The sequence below is a fragment of the Lithobates pipiens genome, unplaced genomic scaffold (assembly GCF_037356315.1).
Source record: "Lithobates pipiens isolate NorthernLeopardFrog02 unplaced genomic scaffold, aLitPip1_a1.2 Scaffold_16, whole genome shotgun sequence".
Taxonomy (NCBI): Eukaryota; Metazoa; Chordata; class Amphibia; order Anura; family Ranidae; genus Lithobates; species Lithobates pipiens.
The window spans coordinates 66,809,483-66,829,858 of NW_027507748.1; the positions used below are offsets into that span (position 1 = coordinate 66,809,483).

The 20,376-nt window shown below is 42.5% G+C and overlaps 1 protein-coding gene across 2 annotated transcripts in view; it reads right to left on the reverse strand.

Moving 5' to 3' along the window:
• The window catches only part of MAP3K7CL (MAP3K7 C-terminal like), a 92,283-nt gene that overhangs the window by 58,441 nt on the left and 13,466 nt on the right, over window positions 1-20,376 (reverse strand). For both annotated transcript variants that reach the window (XM_077480019.1, XM_077480017.1), the window contains one exon: window positions 11,618-11,725. In XM_077480019.1, coding sequence (XP_077336145.1) covers window positions 11,618-11,687 — 70 coding nt within the window. In that variant the 5' untranslated portion in view covers window positions 11,688-11,725. The remainder of the gene's footprint in view (window positions 1-11,617; window positions 11,726-20,376) is intronic.

Genomic DNA, 20,376 nt, shown 5'->3' on the forward strand with positions numbered 1-20,376 from the left:
TGGCAATGGGTACTGGAGTGTGCTGGGGGTCTATTGATGCTGGAGGGGATCTATATTATGCTGCTGAAGGACAATCGTTGCAAGGAAGGATTTACTGTTGAGGGAGAGGTCTAGTGTTACTGGCTGCTGGAGGGTTTATTGATGCTTGCTATTGGGTGTCTATTGTTGCTGGGGGCGTTCATTGTTGCTGGCTGCAGAGTATCTATTTTACTGCCTTTCTTGTTATCATTAATACATTTCATACAAAATTACTTTGCACCACAAAATGATACCTGGTTCTGTACTCTCTAAAAGGGGCAGTACTGGAAGGTGGGTAAGGGCAGAACCAAGGAATAGTGCTCTGAGTTGGGTAAATGGCAAAGACAAAATGTGGCTCAGAAGGAAGGAGTTCCTCTACCTATTCGCAAAAAAGATTGACTAGTTTAAGCTCTTATCACCGGTGCCTCCGGGCCCTTTAAGAGGTTTATGATACCGGGGGGCGGGGTGTGGCTTAAGATCATGTGACAGCTGTGATTGGCTGTCACAGCGGTCACAGAGTCCAAAGAAACTCCCGATTGCATTGATCGAGAGCTTTTGGTTAGGTAACTGTGTTGGCAGCGCACAACACGCACGCTCTCGGCACAGGTGTATTGGGAGCAATTCACGCATATATGTGGCCCTGTGGCACTAAGAACCAGGCGCCAAGAGGCTGCATATTTGCGCCAATGGGTTAAAAAAGCTAAAGAATTCCAGTTAGAGAAACACTTTTTGGAGTTGAATTGAGTTGAATTATTTAAATTGACTGCACATGGAGTTTTGCATGCGTTACAATAAACTAAGCGTGCACTCTAGTGCCCATATACAGTCAATTCTGCAGTCCGTATTTTCATCAAATGCACCTTCAGCAGTTCCCTAAATAATAAATGATCAATGACGATGGGTTTTTCGACTTAGCACTTCGATTTTAGGAAAGTCCCTTTAATAGATGGAAAATGGATAGCGGAGTGGAGGTTTACACCTCTCTCAAATCTGCATTCAGGGGTGCGATACAGAATATGGGCATAGATATACTCCTTTCCCTTTATATCCTTTTGTTGAATAATCATGAAAGCTCATTGGATTAAGTCACATAAGAGGTGTGCTCATCGAAATATATTCATAGTCTACACCTATAATGTCTTTGAACTTTAATGTATTGTTATTATATGTTGGCATACTTTTTTTTTCAATGTTCAAAACGTATTGGAAACATGTAATCCTTTTCGAATTCTCAATAAAAATAATTGGAAAAAAAAAGAAAAAAATGTTTCCTCTTTTTTTTTTTGCTTACGGTAATTTAGATTTTTCTTCTTTTTTTTTTTGACTGGGTGTATTTAGGGTAGTTTAGTTTTTTTCCTTAAGGCCCAGTTACACTATTGCATTTCTGTAAAGCAAATTACCAAAACATGCGCTGACATACATCACATGCATTGCTGCACTGTAGTGCACCCTAACCCCATTCATTTTGAATGGCACTTCAATGCACTAAGCCCTTGTACACGGGGCCAGACATTCCGACAACCAAATCCATCGGATTTTGTTCGACGGATTTTGTCCAAAAGTGGTGTTGCATACACACGGTCGGACAAAGTTTCGGAAAATCCCATCGTTCGTAACGTGATGACATTATTTCGTTAAGACGGGACTACGTTCAGGCTAGTAGCCAATAGCTTTGGTCTAGGAATTTGATCTGAGCATGCGTGGCACTTTGTCCGATCGGAATTCTCTACAAAGGATCGGACGAAGTCCGATTGGATCATGTTGTCGGAAAATTTTATAGCCCAGCTCTAAATCTTTGTCGGTCAGATATTCCGACGGAAACAGTCCGATGGAGTCCACACACGGTCGGATTATCCGACAACACGGTCCGATCGGACATTTTCCATCGGAATGTCCGACCGTGTGTACAAGGGCAAAGGCAAAGCACATGCATTGCTCCATTGTGCATCCTTTACAAATTTTGTCCTACGTCTCTTTCAGGACATCTTGGCAGCCCATTATTTTTAAAGGGCTGTCTTAACACAATAAATTCTAACTTTCAATATAGTTAACGCACCACAAAAATATAAACGGGTGTTGTTTTTGTATCTCTGTGGTTTTTTGTTTTTGTTTTGTTTTTTGTGAAAAAAATAAATAATCAGGGGTTGTTTTTAACCAAAAGAACAGGTTCAGGATAAACGACCTGAGCTTCCTCAACTTCCTCAGGATCCATTTCAAACTAATTGCACCGTTAAAAACCCCAAAACGTGTTTTCGACTGCAGATGTAAATCGGATCGGTTGTGCTCAGACAACTTAAGCCGCGTACACACTATTGGACTTTTTTCCAATGGGAAATGTGTGATGATAGGCTGTTGGCGGTAAATCTGACCATTTGTGCGCTCCATTGGACAATTGTTGTCGGATTTTCCACGGACAAATGTTGGCTAGCAGGTTTTAAAATTTTCCACAGACAAATGTGTGTTGTCGGATTTTCCGAGCGTGTGTGCACAAGTCCGTCAGACAAAAGTCCAAAGTACAAACACACACGTTTGGAAGCAAGGATGAGCCGTAAACGGTCGGTCTTGTAAACTAGCGTTCGTAATGGAGATTTAACATTCGTGAAGCAGCAAATTTCGAAATTCAGCGCACAATTCTCTTCTTCTTTTTTTTTTTTTTTTTTTTTTAAACAACAGGAGTGCTTTATTGTCCAAAATACATATACAGTACAAGATGACCAAGAGTACAATGGGTCAAACTACCGGCGCAGCCGGAGCACAGTAGGATATAACACACATTACATACATCAGTATACGTCATTCGGTGATACTAATATACAAACTAAAAGGACGGGGGGCTCTACAAAGACCCAGAGACCACCTCAGCATCCCGATGTCCACGGGAGCCAGATTCTATCAAACTTCCACGGACAGCCACGATTTAGGTAGGTTATTTTATACAGAGGCAAAACACTATTCACACTGTTCTCCCACTTAGTCACACTAGGAGGAGTGGACGAGAACCACTTACAGATGATTTCTTTCTTGGCGTAAAAAAGTAAATAGGAAATCAGCAACTTAGAGTAGTAGGGTCTACTTTCATCCGCGTGAATGCCCAGTAGGGCCATCTCAGGAGTCTTAGGGACCTCCAGCCCCAACCGAGTGTTGAGGTGATCAAACACCTCAGACCAATACTTATGCAGCCTGCGGCAGTCCCAGAGCATATGGAAGTAGGTACCAAGCTCCGCCCTACACCTAGGGCAATGTGGATCTCTATTAGGGTATATTCTCGCCAGGCGCGTAGGAGTGTGATATACCCTATGCAAAAACTTTGTTTGGATGAGTTTATCACCTGCAGAAATGACCAGTTGGGGGCCTTTTTCCAAACATTCCTCCCAATCCTCCCGCTCTAGAGATGGGATATCCTCCTTCCATTTGTCCCAGAGAGAGTCCAGCTTATGAGAGTGTATCGGGAGTATAATCCGGTACACATCTGATAAGGGTTTTTGGGGGCCCTCACCCTCGAACAACTCCTCCAGCGGAGTAGTCCGCAGGGTCGGGGATTCAGGAAACTGTGCCCTAGCCGCATGACGCTGCTGAGCATAGCGAAAGAACATCCAGCCAGGCAGGCCATAGGAGCGAGTCAGCTGGCCAAACGTCAGCAGGGTACCTGCCGGCATAACATCCCGCAGAGTTGTAATCCCGAATCGCACCCAGATCCGCGGGTCTGGAATTGTCCTAAAATGGGGAAGTTCTCTTCTTCTTTAATGGGATAATAATGAAGCTGCTTTGCTGGTGATACTGATGGAGTTATTGCAAACTCATTTTCAAAGGCTTTTTTTTTTTGTGATATCAAGAATAATATTATTATGGGGTTTTTTTTCATTTTATTTGGGCAAGTTACCACAACACCATTATCCCATAGTTTATAAGATCAAAGATACAACTATGTTGGTGTCCCTTGTTATTTTTACATTGTATTTTTTTTAAATGTAACTGCCTACTCCCAAACTATCATTTGAAGTAAAACGCATAGCCAAGTATTATTATACACAATTTTTTTATTGTGCAATTGTGCATTAAAAAAAGAAAACAAATAAAATTAGACATGCTATCTGCCAATAGAACTTAACCAAAAAGTGCATTCTATGCATCCAAAAACATAGAAAATATACCAAATCAAATCACTATTCAACCAAAAAAATTATGTCAAAGCAATAACTCCAAGGCCAATAATAAATAACACGTTATCTCCTCCGATTTCGCAACATGGCTGGTTCAGAAACTAACTGAAAAGCGCAAAATGAAAAGTGCAAAATGAAAAGTGCAAAATGAAAAAGGCGAATCAACACTCACCAAACTTCTACTAACACGAAATTAGCAGAAGGAGCCCAAAGGGTGGCGCTAAAGAGCTGAAAAACAATGTAGTATGTCACTATGTTCGTGATTGTTGGCCAACAATTGTGTGGCCGTGTGTATGCAAGACAAGTTCGGGCCAACACTCTTCGGACAAAATTTCACGGTTTTGTTGGCGAACAAACCGATCATATGTACGAGGCTTTACAGTTCCAATGTCAAATTGTCAAATACACAGATAAATTAGGCCTGTTGTTCTGTTGTAGGCACCCTACTGACTTCAGGGTTAACGCAAGCATGGTATACTGCAGCTAACCTAGCCCTGGAAAAATCCGGTTGATTTTAATTAGGTTGCTAAAGCTAATTAGAGAAGCAGTCTTTCCACTACAGGCTGGATGTATGTAAATATAAACTCTACCTGCTCCGCTATTTCATTACCTCAGCAGCCATCCCATACATTTTAATGACATAACTATATTTACTTGTCTGAAGTCTTATGACAGACAGATGTCCCTAAAATGCTGTACATTTGCTTAAATGATGCAAAAACCATTCTTTCTATGGAGTGCAAGATTAAAAGTCTATTGCTGAGAAAACTTGCTCATTATTACCATAACTCCTGGGGGGCTCCCAATGTTCCCAAGCAGTTTTAGTTTTGTTCTAAAACCCAACTCCAGCAAACACTTTTTAAATTTGTGAGTAAAGAAATGTTAAAACCTCGGTGTGTTTTTTTTTATTATCCTCTGTTGTTCTTTTCCCGATGAGGAGACTCTTATGCCCTGTACACACGGTTGGACATTCCTACAACAAAATCTCTCTGATTTTTTCCGACGGATTTTGGGCGAAACTAGTCTTGCATACACACGGTTGCACAAAGCTGTCGGAAAATCAGATCGTTTGGAACGAGGTGACGTTCGTAACGTACGACGGAACTACGTAGAGGCCAGTAGCCAATAGCTTTTGTCTCCAATTTTTTTCTGAGCATGCGTGGCACTTTGTGCATCGGAATTCTCTACACACAATGGGAAAAAGTCTGATCAGATTTTGTTGTTGGAAAATTTTAGATCCTGCTCTCAAACTTTTTCCGTAGGAAATTCCGACAGAAAAAGTCAGATAGAACCCACACACGATCGCATTTTCCGACAACATTATCTGATCTGACTTTTCCGTCGGAATTTCCGACCGTGTGTATGGGGCATTACCTCCTGTAAGGACAGGAAATAATGTAAAGACATTCCAAAACTAAATATAAAACTTGGGTGCTCAATAATACACATTGGGGGTTACTTACGAAAGGCAAATCCACTTTGCACTGAAAGTGCACTTGGAAGTGCAGTCGCTCTAAATCTAAGGGGTAGATCTGAAATGAGGGGAAGCTCTGCTGATTTTATCATCCAATCATGTGCAAGCTAAAATGCTGTTTTTTATTTTCCTTGCATGTCCCCCTCGGATCTACAGCGTCTGTACTTCCAAGTGCACTTGCAGTGCAAAGTGGATTTTCCTTTAGTAAAAACCCCCATTGTGGAACAAGCGTTGTAAAGAATGCACCTTAAAAAAGTCTGTACACCCCATCAAATACCAACAAGTCTACTATGCCTTTAGGCTCTGGTCACTCCACTCTTTCACTGCCTTGAAGGCTAATCACTGTGCTCATACCTCCCAACTTTTTGAGATGGGAATGAGGGACACCTATCAGCAAAAATATACAAGCATAGTGCTTTTGTTACCACTACTATTCCTTTATATTGGCGTTTGGAATTTACAAATACAGCAATTTAGAAATCAGATGAAATGTTTAGTGCTGGAAAACACATTTTGATAGATAAAAGTGCATTTTATATACATCTATATAGATCAGACCAAAATGAGGGGCAAATTAAGAAGAATGAGGGACAGGGGGACATTGCTCCAAATCAGGGACAGTCCCTCGAAATCAGGGACAGTTGGGAGCTATGACTGTGCTGGCCTTACTGTCAAGTATAGGGGCACAGGAGGTGGGCCACAACCAACAACGATAGCTACTCTATTGGCTTTTTCATAAAACAGTGATTTAGTGATTTTTGGGTCATTCTTTAAGAACATGGAAATGATGTGAAGACACCTGGAGCTGTCATCTCTCTCTATGCCACCACATAAGTCTAATATTATTTAAGGTACCCAGGGCATTTGCTCAGTCCTACTATTTTAATGAAGATCTCTTGTTTTGTGTGCTTGCACAAGCCACCAGACTAGGTTAAAAACCTTTCTAGATTGCTACTAAGACCCCTTCCACACTGGGGCTCTTTGCAGGCATTACAGTTCTACAAATAGGGCCTGCAAAGCGCCCTGAAAGAGCCTCTGCTGTGTCTCCAATGTGAAAGCCCCATGTGGCGGTTAGTGGTGGCTCCCTGCGCATGCGCGGGAGTGACGTCATCGCTGCTCCGGCGCTGTGAGTGGCTGGAGCAGCGATACCTGGAACAATATATTCTGCAGGGGTATCCACTCAGTAACTGATGTGTCTGCCCCTGCCCCCAGCGCTCATAAATGTGGTCAAGTTATTCCCTTTTGGGATTAAATCTCAATATCTCAGCTGCTGTTATTTTAAAGAACCATATCAAATAAATCAATGTGATTGACCTGGAAACCCAAAAACAACCACTAACAGCGCTTATACTGCATCCTAATGAAACCATCAATTGCCTGTTTACACCGTGCAGTTCATTTAGATCAAGTGCATTATTAATATATTAATAATCATTAAAAGAGCTTGTAACCACAAACATAGAAAAGATCATATATATAGGAAAAACACTATCCCGTGTTAATCAGTCCAGCATCAACATCCTATAATAACAAAGTCCTCCACACTCTTTTTTGCATCATTGTAGTGTGTATCATGCGATCTGTCTTCCCATGTATGTGGATATCCGTGAGTGAAGTCCTACACCTTCACCAAAGTTTTTCACCTCTGTGAATATTCACTCAGATGGCCGCTTACCAGACACTAGTATCTTTTGAGCCTATCTCTGCTGCGATGAATTCCGCTGTGAAATGCTGTGTACTCCGTTTGGATCCCACTCATTAGTTACGGACATGCAAGAAATGCAAGGGGTCTAATATAGTGTAGTATCTTTTATTAATAATGATACCCTACCCCCCTTTACATAATGCGCTTACATTAAAACAACTGATACCTGGAACAAGATGGACGCTCCGGACTACAGGGGACAGCAGTGACATTGCTGTCTCCTGTGTCAGGTAAGTGACACATAATGGGCTACTATGTGAGGCATAGTAGTCCATTATGCTTTACCTTTGCAGGGAGACAAAGAGGAAGTAAACCCATCAGGGTTTACTTCCTCTTTAATGGTAGTGAGATCAACACATTTTAGCTACTTATCCACCCAGTGGTTTTAGCACTGTCCAATGGAGATCCTCCTGTCTTCTGGTAGCACTTGGTCCAGCACTGCCATGTTTTGGCGTCATGTCATTAAGAGCCTGCCAGCTGTTGCAGGTTCACCTGGAACGTTACTTGATGATGCCCCGCTAGGCCCGCCGCTCCTCTTTTACTGAATGAAAGGCGTTGCCTACTGGGATGTGCGACATTCATGTCCCGGGAGGGGGGAACAGGGAACATTGTTCGTCTTGTCGATTGATGTGCAAGGGGGGGCCGGGGCCAGAGAACTTCAATAAAAAAAAAAAGTAAATAAAGAAAGAAAAAAAAAAGATCTCTAATCGAGCAGAGGAGTGGAGGAGGGGTAGAGAGGAAGGATGATAATATGTATATGAAGATCTGCTTTAATATTTTTTAAAACCCTGTTTCTTAGCATTGCAGTTCAGTGAGTAAAATAAGTATTTGATCCCCAAGCAAAACATAACTTAGTACTTGGTGGAGAAACCCTTGTTGGCAAGCACAGAGGTAAGACTTTTCTTGTAGTTGGTGATCAGGTTTGCACAAATCTCAGGAGGGATTTTGGTTCACTCTCCTTTACAGATCTTCTCTAAAGACTTAAGGTTTCTTGGCTATCTATAGATTAAAGGGGTTGTAAACCCTCATGGTTTTTCACCTTCTGTGGTGCTGCAGCCCCCCCCCCTCCCCGTTTTACTTACCTGAGTGTTGTCCTCCTCCAGCCGGGAACGAGCATACCAGCTCTAGCTGGAGTCTCCTGTCCTGATTGGGTGGATTGATAGCAGAGCAGCCATTGGCTCCAGCTGCTGTCAATCAAATCCAATGACGCAGCGCCGGGGAGGCAGGACCATGTCCTGCATTCTGCGTGAATAGACACAGATGTAGGACTCAGAAGCGCTCCCACATGGGTGTCCACCAAGGAGATCACTTCTGCGGCATGGACACTCGATGCGGAGAGGAGCCAGGAGAGCCACTGAGGGACCTCAGAAGAGGAGGATTGGGGCCACTCTGTGCAATACAAACTGCACAGTGAAGGTAAGTATGACATATTTGTTATTTAAAAAAAAAAAAAAACAAAGCTTTAAAATCCCTTTAAAGCGGAGGTCTGCCCATCGCTGCAAGAATGAAAAGCCAGCAGCTGCACATACTGCAGCTGCTGACTTTTATTAATTGGACACTTACTTGTCCTGGAGTCCAGCGATGTCGGCACCGCAGCTGATGTTTCCATCAGCTGTCGGGTGCACGCCGGCTCCATTGCGAGTAGGGGAACCCGGCAATAATTTGGATGGGCATCCAAACAGTCCACACAATTTTAGCCATATAATATATAGTATGTGGGAGCAGCTATAAAGCACTTGCTTAATACAAATGCAGGTTCTGCTTCCTACTTAACATGTCTAAATGGTAATCATGACAAATCTCCCATTTTCATGAAAAAGAGGAGCACCATTTGCTTAAGGTATGTAGGAGACACCCCTCACACAGTCATGGTTACACATACTGGTTAAACCCATATGTGCTTTTTTTTTTTTTTAATCACGACTTTCCCCTTATACTGGTTCAAAATAACAAATGCAATGAATTTGAGGTTGTATGAAAAGTTTAGCATAGTGCAACATATCTAGCAGTTGAATTTGCAAATGTTTATAGATGTGTACACGCCAGGTCAAAAAGAAGGACATTTTTGGAAAGATGAACAAATTAATTTGGTTCCAGAATAAGGACAGTTCCTCCAAATGAGGGACAATTGGAGGTTATGCATCAGATGAAATTAACTTAATCCCCTGTATTCGGTCAGATTGGGCAACAATCTTGCTTCTGTGGTCACAGAGTTTGAGTGGTTGGGATTGTAGAATAATGCTGATCTCCAAATGTACCATTAAAATACAGGTGACTTTTCTCTATTGGAGAATGACTACAGTTTGGTCACCTCCCATGTGGATTAGGATGATGTGGTTGTGCAGGAAGTCTATACGGTAGTAAGTAACACCTGCCATATATGACTGCTATAAAAAAGAACCTGTTAATTTTCCTAGTATAAGTATAAGTACAGGCTCACTAAAAAAGAAATAAAAAAGTTTTGCACAATTGTTATTAATTAAGACTTAAAATTCAGGATAAGTCCAAATCATAACTGGTTTTCTTATAAAGAGACTCATTTTGTACTTTCAAGGCAAACTATCAGCCTCTCAGCCCTCTTCCATTCCCTAACCCACTTATACCTTTTCCTTTTTGCACTGTATGAGGGGTCGCTAAATACCCAGTGCTTCCATGTTTAAGGGAGACTGTAACTTGCCCCCATTACGTGGTATACTGTCATCTGTGGGGGGGGGGGGGGGGGGGGGCTGACATCAGCAATCTTGTGTAAACTCCATAGGTTGGTGGGTGGGTCCAAAAGCTGAATTCCAGGTATGGCAACTTTTATATAGTTACATTGGTCCAGCTTAAACCACTATAAGTGTGTATGTGCCATACCTGTGAGATTCCGGGGGAATCACTGTAGTGGGCAATGCTACTACAGTGATTGCCACTAGTTTCTGGGAGTGGCTGCCTGTTGCTTGCTAAACACAGGAGGTTGCTCGCTCAGCATGGGCACCATTCAGAGAACACTTTGCATTTTTTCTTTGAATGCAAGTGTTCACCAAATGGATGAGGTGGAGATGACATTACCACCCCACCTTCTCTCCTCATCCAATCAGAGAGTGCTTTGCGTTCATTAAACAAATGCAAAGTGTTTCCTGAATGGCACCAATAGTGGGAGAGCAATATCCTGTGTTCAGCAGCCACTAGATTAAAGTGGAACTTCAGTCATTTTTTCATCTTTCCATCTATTAAATCCTCTGCCCTTGTTGTTTTAACTTTGGTTAGTAAAACATTTTATTTTTCAGCCAGTAAATACCTTATACAGCCCACTTCCTATTTCTTTTCTGGACATCATGCACAGCTCTCTCTCTCTCACTCTCATGAGAGTTTGCCAGGAAGGGAGGAAGGATGATAAGAGAGCCAATGAAAGCTGCAGAGTTGGAGATGTGCCTCTGTGTGTCTGTGTAAATCCAGGAAGTGAAGGGCAGCAGCTTCAGCTGCCCACAGTTAAGATGGTTGCAGTCAGACTCAGTGGAGGGAGATTCCTGCAGCATATTTGGCAAGTACAGAATCATAGTATATATATATAAAATAATATGCAAAGTGATTGGAGGGAAGCTTGGATCCATGTAAGTATATAAAAACTAGCATATCTAAACTCCAGGTTTGAGAAGACTTTGCCGGAATGAGTACATTTCAACCAGTTCCTAATGAAATGGCCAGAATTTGATCGGTGGAGGGCCCTGGGTGCGCCACTCTGCCTGACATCCTTCTATTAAAAAAGATGATAGATGAAAATTTGTCAGCGGAACAGCACCTTGCATCCAGTCATAAGCAGGCACTGTTCTGGTATTCTGATGCCACAGTGGGAAATTTGTTTGTCTGTGCTGTTTATCATGGACTGAGAAATCTGGGGTATATGGCCACTTGGCCAGCTTTAAATATAAACCTATTTGCAAAGTTAGGGGGGGATACATCACAAGTTTATGTGATACCTTTTATGTTGTACTGTTTTCTGTACCGGTAAGTTTGTGGACGGTTGTTGCCCACAATGAGTGGCTTGTTATAGCATGTATTGTATAAGATGAAATAAAAAAATAAATAAATAATAAAAATTATGAACCTGTTTACCTTACTTTAAAAATGTAATCTAAAAAAATCCTCTATTACAGAGTGTAACTGAACAGTCTGTTATCTATATAAATTCGAAGTGCGTTTATGAAAAGCCATGAAAGGTACAGATAGCGATCAGATTGTATCAGGACATTTTCTGAGCTCAAAAAGGATAAACGTTACCTGGAGAGTCATTAAGACTGAAGGAGATTCGGACAGGCTTATCAGCAGGGATTCTCGCTGTAGTGATCATATGGGCAGAATGACTCCAACCACCTTCTCTGGGGAAGACTGGAAGACACGGAACAAGAGCATAGTCAGGAACTTAGAAAAAGGTATTTTGACGCTTTGCATTCTGAATGGAAAATAAAGAAGGCACTGAAAATTATTTTCTCAGGATTAGGAATAGTGATAACCTGCTACCAAAGCTGCAACTTTTCAGAAGACATATGAAGCAGAAATATGAAGCAATTGAGGTTTTATTAAAGAATTACTATTGCTCCAGACTGCATTACAAAAAGCAATACATTATCATAAAAATAACATCTTTTTTTATGTCAAGAAAAATAGCTTTTTGGCTCATATCACTAGAGAACAATGAAGAAATAGGAGCTGTACATGTCCTATGTTATGTAAATGGAAGGGTGGGGACAAATATTGTATGACTTCCAGTTATCTTAAAAGTAGAATGCCAGTTTTTCTGCTTTTGATAATGTTGCACTTAGATGACGAAACGCGTCAAGACCGAATCCCTTACACGTCACTACCGCCTCTGACAGTGGAATGCATGCTTTTCCATAGGCAGCAACCTCTATTCATGCCAGCCGGCTGCAATATTTGTGACTTCCAACTGGTCTTTTCTACTTATTTTAAATGTAAGATGCCCATGTCTAATAAAATGTTTTGAGGGTCTTACACTAAAAAGGAGTTTCTCTCTATATATATTGAATAACTGCATACTTTGGTCCTGGTGTGGTGGGGTCCTTATAGGAGGCTATAGCCTCAATGAGAGCACTATAGGACATCATAGTAGGATAGGTCCCCCCCCCCCCCAAGAGACCTAAAAGCACAGTAGGCTCTGTTTGCCATAAGGTTAGGGAGTCCAACGAATCTGGTGAGTACAGAGCTATTACAGCCCCCAAGAGTTGGATACACAGAAACCATTTGAGCACGGAGCACAACAGCACTTTAATTAACCCATTATTGCGAGCCCAGGCTATCATGGACACAACTCCTGAGGGTGCATCATCACACCAGCCTTGTAAAATGTTGTACCTTATGTGGGTAAATGATACCCACATCAACAAACCCACTAATTTTGAGCCTAGGCTATAATGGACACACTTCTTGTGGTTGCATCATCACACCGGCCTCATACAGCATTGCTCCTTATGTAGGTAAATGATACCCACACACCTCTGAACCCACTACTTTTGAGCCCAGGCTATCATGGACACGCCTCCTGAGGGTGCATCAACGTGCCAGCCTGGGCTCACAGACTTCTGCACAGAACAGAACTCAGATGTCATTACATGTGCGGTGTTCTGTGAAGAAATAAGAACTGCCGCTGATGAAGGAGGTGAGGAAGGCCCTGTGAGGTCATGTGACCAGCCAGAAAATGGCTGCTTTTAAAATATGTATAAATGGACTTTTTAAAAAATTGTCTCAGGGCAGGTGGGGCACGGTAGACAGGTAGACAGAATGTCCATTTGAATTACATACATGTTAACTACTGGACCTGCCAAAATATGTAATTCTGTTCAGCCTCTTGATCCATGAACTCCAAATAATAGCACAGCCAGGTCCTTGAACTCCACTGTAGAAGGTTGATCAAGTGCACACCCCCAGCTTGCTCATAATGTAGGAGCAGAAGCACACTGAGAGGTTAATATACTGCTGTCATCCCAAAGTCGTGCAACTTGTTAGTGATTTCCCTGCAACTTCCTACTGACTTTTGTGATTTAAAGGGTCTTTAAAGTTTTGGAGAGTAAAGAGCCCTGGGAACAGTGGGAAGGGCCCCAGGCTCCGAAGGAAAGGCCCCAGGACCAGAAGAAAGGGTCAGGTCTGATGAAAATGGCCCCGAGCCCCGGAGGTCAGTGGGGCCTTTCATGTTTTCTTGCACTGGGGCCTTGAAGGTTCTAGTTACACCTCTGAGTTACATCATACTGGCCTAATCAATCAAGACAGCTGAAGACTCCAAACCTGGAAGAAGACTGTGTGAAGATAAAAGTGCTGGTATTGGAGCAACAAGGGAGATTGGAGCAGTAGAGAGGAGCACTCTGCAAGATAAGCGTGCCATAATGAGCAAATATACTGAGCAGATTTCCTCTTACAGTATAACTAAAGGTAAAACTGTTTTAGTTTTGGATAGAGAGGAGATAGATTAGAACACCTGAGGTGAAAGTAGAAGAAAATCATACATTTTGGGTGGTCCCTAGTACAGTAAGGGGGGGGGGGGGGAATCTTCCAACTGGGACACTTGTTTTGGTGACCTCTGTGACAGCCAGAGATTTTTTTCTCCCTTTGGCTATGGGAAGTGAAGGGAAATCTCCCCAATCGGACACTATCTAAAATGAAAACAAAAAAAGTTTTGACAATAAAGATTAAGATGCCTACATACATTACAACAAACGGATAAGCCACACAACTGCTGAATTCCAAAAGTCAAGGATTTATTTTAAGAATCAACATATCTCCCAAAGGGCAACACCTTAACAAGTCAACAACACAAATCATCTACTCTTATGACTACCCCCATAATATAAATTTCCCTGTGTGGCTTGTAGCTGCAATGCTCCATTTTACAGAACATTTGCCATTTAACCAAACACATCTTCTCATATGTCATCCATCACCTTCCAATAGTTCTATGTCCCAGCTGCTGCATCAGCATTGTTATGTACCGTATTTGCCGGTGTATAAGGCGACCCGGCATATAAGACGACCCCCTAAACCTACAGGACAAAAACGCTTTTAAAACTGTACTTACCGTATAAGACAACCCGGCTTTCGAGGCTTCCGAGGCTTCATATTTTTTCCTTCTTCCTGCATTTGCTGGAGCCAGTCACGGCGAGCGATGTATTCTATTAATGAATACAAAGCCTGCTTGGATTGGCAGAGGCTGTAACATCATCAGCCCGCGCCGCTCTGACTCTCCAAGCCAATCAGAGCAGGCTACAGAGTAGCCTGCTCGGATTGGCAGAGGTCGTTACTCCAATCCGAGCAGGCTTTGTATTCATTTGAATACATCGCTCACCAGGATTGGCTCAGCGGTATATACTGTATGTAGCCGAAGCTACATACAGTATTACCGAACACCCAGCCGGCATCCGAGGGGCTGACCCGGCGTATAAGACGACCCCTGCTTTTTGGCCAATTTTTTTACATGCAAAAGGTCGTCTTATACGCCGGAAAATACGGTACTTCTCTCTTGGTCTGCCACATCAAGAGATCCTTCTGCTGCTCCTATATATATTACTGGTACTTATATAGTGCCATCAATTTCTGTAGCTCTTCACATACTGTATATATTGTACATTCACATCAATCCCTGCCCTCAAGGGGCTTAGAATCTAAGATCTCTAACTCACATTCATATATACACATACCAGGGCCAAAATACCTTGCGTGTTGCGGTTGGTTATCTGTTATGTAACATCATAAAAAGTAGTCAGTGTTGTCCTATGGTGGTGGGTCAGCTGGTAATAATGGGAGGAATGAGCCGCTCTGTGTCCCCCTTTTCTGTCAGCGTAATACATCGCCACAAAAAGGACACGCTTGCAATCCCCATTACTTTCCATTACTTTCAATGGCACCCAAATCGCAGCCATGGTGTGAATGGTGCCTTAAAATTGCAGGATTGGGCGCCAACTTCCATTATTGCACATTATGTTTACTGCGCTCTGCTTACAGGATTCTGCTGTGGAGAGCTTTGCAGCAAGAGCAGAAACCCAGAAGCTGATTGGTTCTTGGGCTTAGTGCTGAGCCCCAGCTGTCACTGACAGTTCCTACTGGAGCTTTTGTCACTCAGCGTCCAGCCTTCTGTGCTCCAGACCTACGGTAGTTACTGGTCTAGAGCACATCAGGCCGCACATTGAGTGCTGGTGGGCTGCATGCAACCAATGAGACATGTGTTGGTCACCATGCCTTTAGACTGTAGATTATCATACTGTATTAGCCTTTAAAGGGGTTGTAAACCTTCAAGGTTTTTCACCTTAATGCATAGAATGATAAACCTTCTGTAGTGCAGCAGCCCCTCAGAGGCTTCGTTTTACTTACCTGAGCCCGATCTTTCCAGCAACGGGGACGTGCACAGCATCTTCAGCTGCTATCTCGGGTCCTCGTTGAAAAGATTGCTAGCAGCAGGAGCCATTGGCTCCCACTGCTGTCAACCAAATCTAGTGACACGGGAGTCGGGGTGGGGTGCGTCCTGCTGTATGTGTCAATGGATGCAGCAGTAGGACTCGGGAGAGCTAATGTTGAGAGAGTTTAGTAGACATGTGCACTGCTGAAAAATGTGTTAGTTTTCGCTTCATTTGTTTTTTTGTTTTTTATGTTTTCCGGGTCATTCGTTACAATCGCAATTCGTAAATTCGTGTAAAATAAGGAAAAAAAATCAGAAAATTCAAAAGAATAACTAATTAATAATCAGGGCTCAAAATTTCAAGTCCTGAGCTACTAGCCAGGCCTCATGGGTTACTCGCCACCGGTTGCCCCGCCCAATCCCTGCCCGGCCCTGCCCCTAATTCCACCCCTGAACACGCCCTCCTAAATTATCTCATGAAATTACACTTAACTCTTTTATGCATAATTAAGTTATAATGCAACCTGGGTCCGCCAATGCAGCCTGTGTCACTAGTGAAGCCTGTGTCCCCAATGCAGCCTGTGTCACCAGTGCAGCCTGTGTAACCAGTGCAGCCTGTGTCCCCAATGCAGCCTGTGTCCCCAATGCAGTCTGCCTGTGCAGGGGAAAAGAGAGGAGAGCTGCCACCTGGTTGATTAGACCCCCGGGAAAATAACAGCTTTCATTTCAATAGCTATGTGTTCCTAGCCACATGCCGTCATATATCGCCCCTCCCCCTTTGATAGACAGATCACCCGTCAGGATTTAGAGAAATTAAAATTCAAAAAAATCAGAGACCCTTAGGATAGAAGTAAAGGAATTAAGGAATTGGAAGAAAGATAAAACTTGGTAATAAGACTTACCGATAAAGGGGGGATTAAAACTAATGGAAAACCCAACCAGGAAATATAAAAAGGATTGGACGGGTAATCTGTCTATCAAAGTGTTCGGACAAAGAGGAGGGGCTCTCCTCTCTCTTCCCCTCCAATCCCTGGGAGAACGGCTCCCATACAACCCAGGCTGCCGGCGGTGCTCCCAACCAGGCAGCCCACACTCGCCATCCCTCAAAATCCACTCGCAAAATACGGGCAGGCAAGTGGAATTTTTGAGGGCTGCTAATAATAACTAACTATTAAATTATAGGTATTGGAATTTCCATTCGAATTTGGCTGTTGGTGAACGTAACGAATATGAATTTATCTATCCCGTACGTCGGTACTTTGATGCTAAATATCGTTGTTATGGCAGCAGCCAGCTGCCATAACCCTGGTATCTTCAGAAACGCCATGCATTTCCCTTTCAGATAAAAGTGGTCTCGGCCGCTTACTGGAGCCGTCAGTAGCGACGGAGACAATCGCGTCTGCTCCCCTTTCTGCCTGGATGCCAAGTGAGGGAAATATGGCCCCCGCTCGGCTCCATAGCATTGGACCAATGCTCTTAAAGGGGATTTATTTTTTTCTTTAAATAGCATTTCATTTGTTTTAAATTGCATTTTAGTGTAAATTTGAGATCTGAGGTCCATATATCATATTTAAGAGGTCCTGTCATGCCTTTTTTCTCTTACAAGGGATGTTTACATTCCTTGTAATAGGAATAAAAGTGACACCATTTTTTTTTAAAGGACAGTGTACATTTTTACATTTTAAATCGCTCCATCCTGCCGAACTCACGCACAGAAGCTAATGCATATGAAAACGGTGTTCAAACCACACATGTGAGGTATCGCCCCCAATCGTTAGAGTGAGAGCAATAATTCTATCTCTAGATCTCCACTTTAACTCAAAACTGGTAACCTGCAGAAATTTTTAAATGTTGCCTATGGAGATTTTTAAGGGACAAAATTTGTCGCCATTCCACGAGCGGGAGCAATTTTGTAGCATGACATGTTGGGTATCAATTTACTCGGCATAATCTTTCACAATATAGAAAAACATTTGGCTAACTTTACTGTTGTCTTATTTTTTAACTCAAAAAGTGTGTTTTTTCCTAAAAAATTGCGCTTGTAAGACCGCTGCGCAAATACGGTGTGACATATAGTATTGCAATGACTGCCATTTTATTCTCTAGGGTGTCTGAAAAAAATAAATATAAATAAATAAATAAATGAATTAATAAAAAAAAAAAAAAAAAAGTGTTTGGCGGTTCTTTTCGATAAAAAAAAAATGATTTTAACTTGCAAACAAGTGTCAAAAAGAGACTCAGTCCTTAAGTGGTTAAACGGGTTTTCATTAATTCAAATATTTCTGAATTAACGAATTTGTCAAAATACGTTAAAAAACGAATTCAGAAACGAATTGCACATGTCTAGAGTTTAGTTCTGCTTTAAGTTAGTCAAACCTTCTGTATTGTTTAGACTATATACTGTAACTACGCTACACTTTATACAGAAATTATTTACAGGCTCTATAGGCACTTAAAAGGGAAGGAATATTATAAATCTATAAAATATATTCTTGTAGATTACTGGCAAAGCAAAAAAAAGAGCAACAGTCCATCTTGTTTAAAACAGCAACTGATTTTGTATATACTTATTTATCTACATCCACCAAGACAACACTTATAAAGGCTTCATCTATTATTTTCACAAGAAATATTACCCAATTTATTTGCTGTCCAAATTGCCGACACACGGCCTCTGCTTATAATTACACTTGCTTCATATCAGAATGAAGATCTTGTATCAATGAAATATCCAGCCCTTTTCTCCAACAGTATATTTGTATATAACAAATGGGAATTACACATCCCTACAGTACTATTTAAAGTGATCTGGTAGCCCCTTAAAGTGGTTGTAAACCCTTTTAAGTGACTTTTACCTATAGGTAAGCCTAGGATAAGGCTTACCTATAGGTAGTGGAAATATCTCCTAAATGTGCACCATTTAGGAGATATTGCACTTGTAGTGCACCAATGTTGTCATTGGCGCATGCGCTTTGAAGAAACAGACCACCGTGCGTGCCGTTTCTTCAGCATGTGCCGTGACTGACGGCTCCCACGCACATGCACAGGACTGACATCATGAGACTCTGGCCAGTCACAGAGTCAGAGTCTGCGGCCCAGGAAGGTAGAGGGGCAAAGATGGACGCGGCCTGCACAGGGGACAGCGCGGGCTTCGTTTACAGGTAAATGTCATATAATGGGCTAGTATGCTTTGCAGGCCTTGCGGGGAGCAAAAGAGGAAGTAAAACCCATTGGTTTGACTTCCAGCAAGTAGTTTTCACCACGTCTAGATGACTAAATGCATTGAGTTGCCGAATAATAACTAATATTCGGTGGATAAACACCTTTTTTTTCAATGCATTGAGTTGCTGCCATGTGATTGGCCGATTAGCAATTTGTGTTTCCAAGCAATTGAACAGGTGTACCTAATAAAGTGGCTGGTGAGTTTATATTTGAAATCAAATCAGTTCAAACGGGGGGCCCAGGCAGAAATTAAAGAGAGCAGCGCCACCTAAGTGCAGCAATGGTATTACATTTAATTCCAAGGATAACAGTTAAAACTGACAGTATTAAAATGATGTCAGTGCATGTGATAGTGTATTGTGGTTCCTCCACTCCTGGGGAGGACGAGCTGCAGTAGATGAGAAACATGATAGGTTCCGGCTGTGCTAGTGGCTCCCAGCGCTTCCAAGGAATCTGGTAGACTCAGCTGATGCCGGTGACGTCACATCCAGAGGGGGACCCGGCTGTACTGTCTTATTACAGGGACTAATTCTCTGCTGCAGTGCTGCCAGCTTCTCCTCCTCATTATCCCTCCAGCTTCACTGCAAGGGGATTGGTTCTAGCACACATGCCCCTTCTATCTGCTGTCCGGGCCTCCATGTGTGCCCCTTGGCATTTCAGTACTACTGTCATCCCTCCTCTCCTCTAGATAGCTGCTGCAGGGCACAGAGGGGGGTGTTTCAGGCTGGAGAGCGGGGGGAAGGGACTGGTAAATATATAATTTACTGGCCCCTTCCTTTACCAAATGAACAAAGTGAATGATCAGAATGAGCAAGAAGCCTCAGAGTGCTTCCAATTCATTTATCTGTCCGGGGGGCAGGGGGGGGGGGGCTTTCAGGTAGGCTGTACTGTATGAAGCCCTGTGATTTCTAACAGCAGCCCTGCTTACAACCACTGCAGTGACACACCCTTTTGTATTAAGTAAACATATCTTTGCTAGTCACCCTTTAAAGAGGAAGTAAACCCCAAGCTGGTTGTTGGTGCCAGACAGGCTGATCAGAGTATTTCAAAAACTGCTTATCTACTGGGATTTTCACGCACAACCATCTCTAATGTTTGCAGAGAATGGTCCAAAAAGTATTAAATTGTATATCCCTGTATGTTGTGGTCAGTCAGGTGCTTATCTAATAGTTGTTTTAAACTATCAATGCTCCCCGCTGAAACCACAGCATGTGGAAAGGAATTCCACATCCTTGCCGCTCTTACAGTAAAGAACCTTCTACGCAGTTTAAGGTTAAATCTAATTTCCACGTGTCTTGTTGAACTCCCTTCTGCGGAAAAGTTTTCTCCCTATTGTAGGGTCACCAGTATGTTATTTGTAAATTGAAATCATATCCCCTCTCAAGTGTCTCTTCTCCAGAGAGAATAAGTTCAGTGC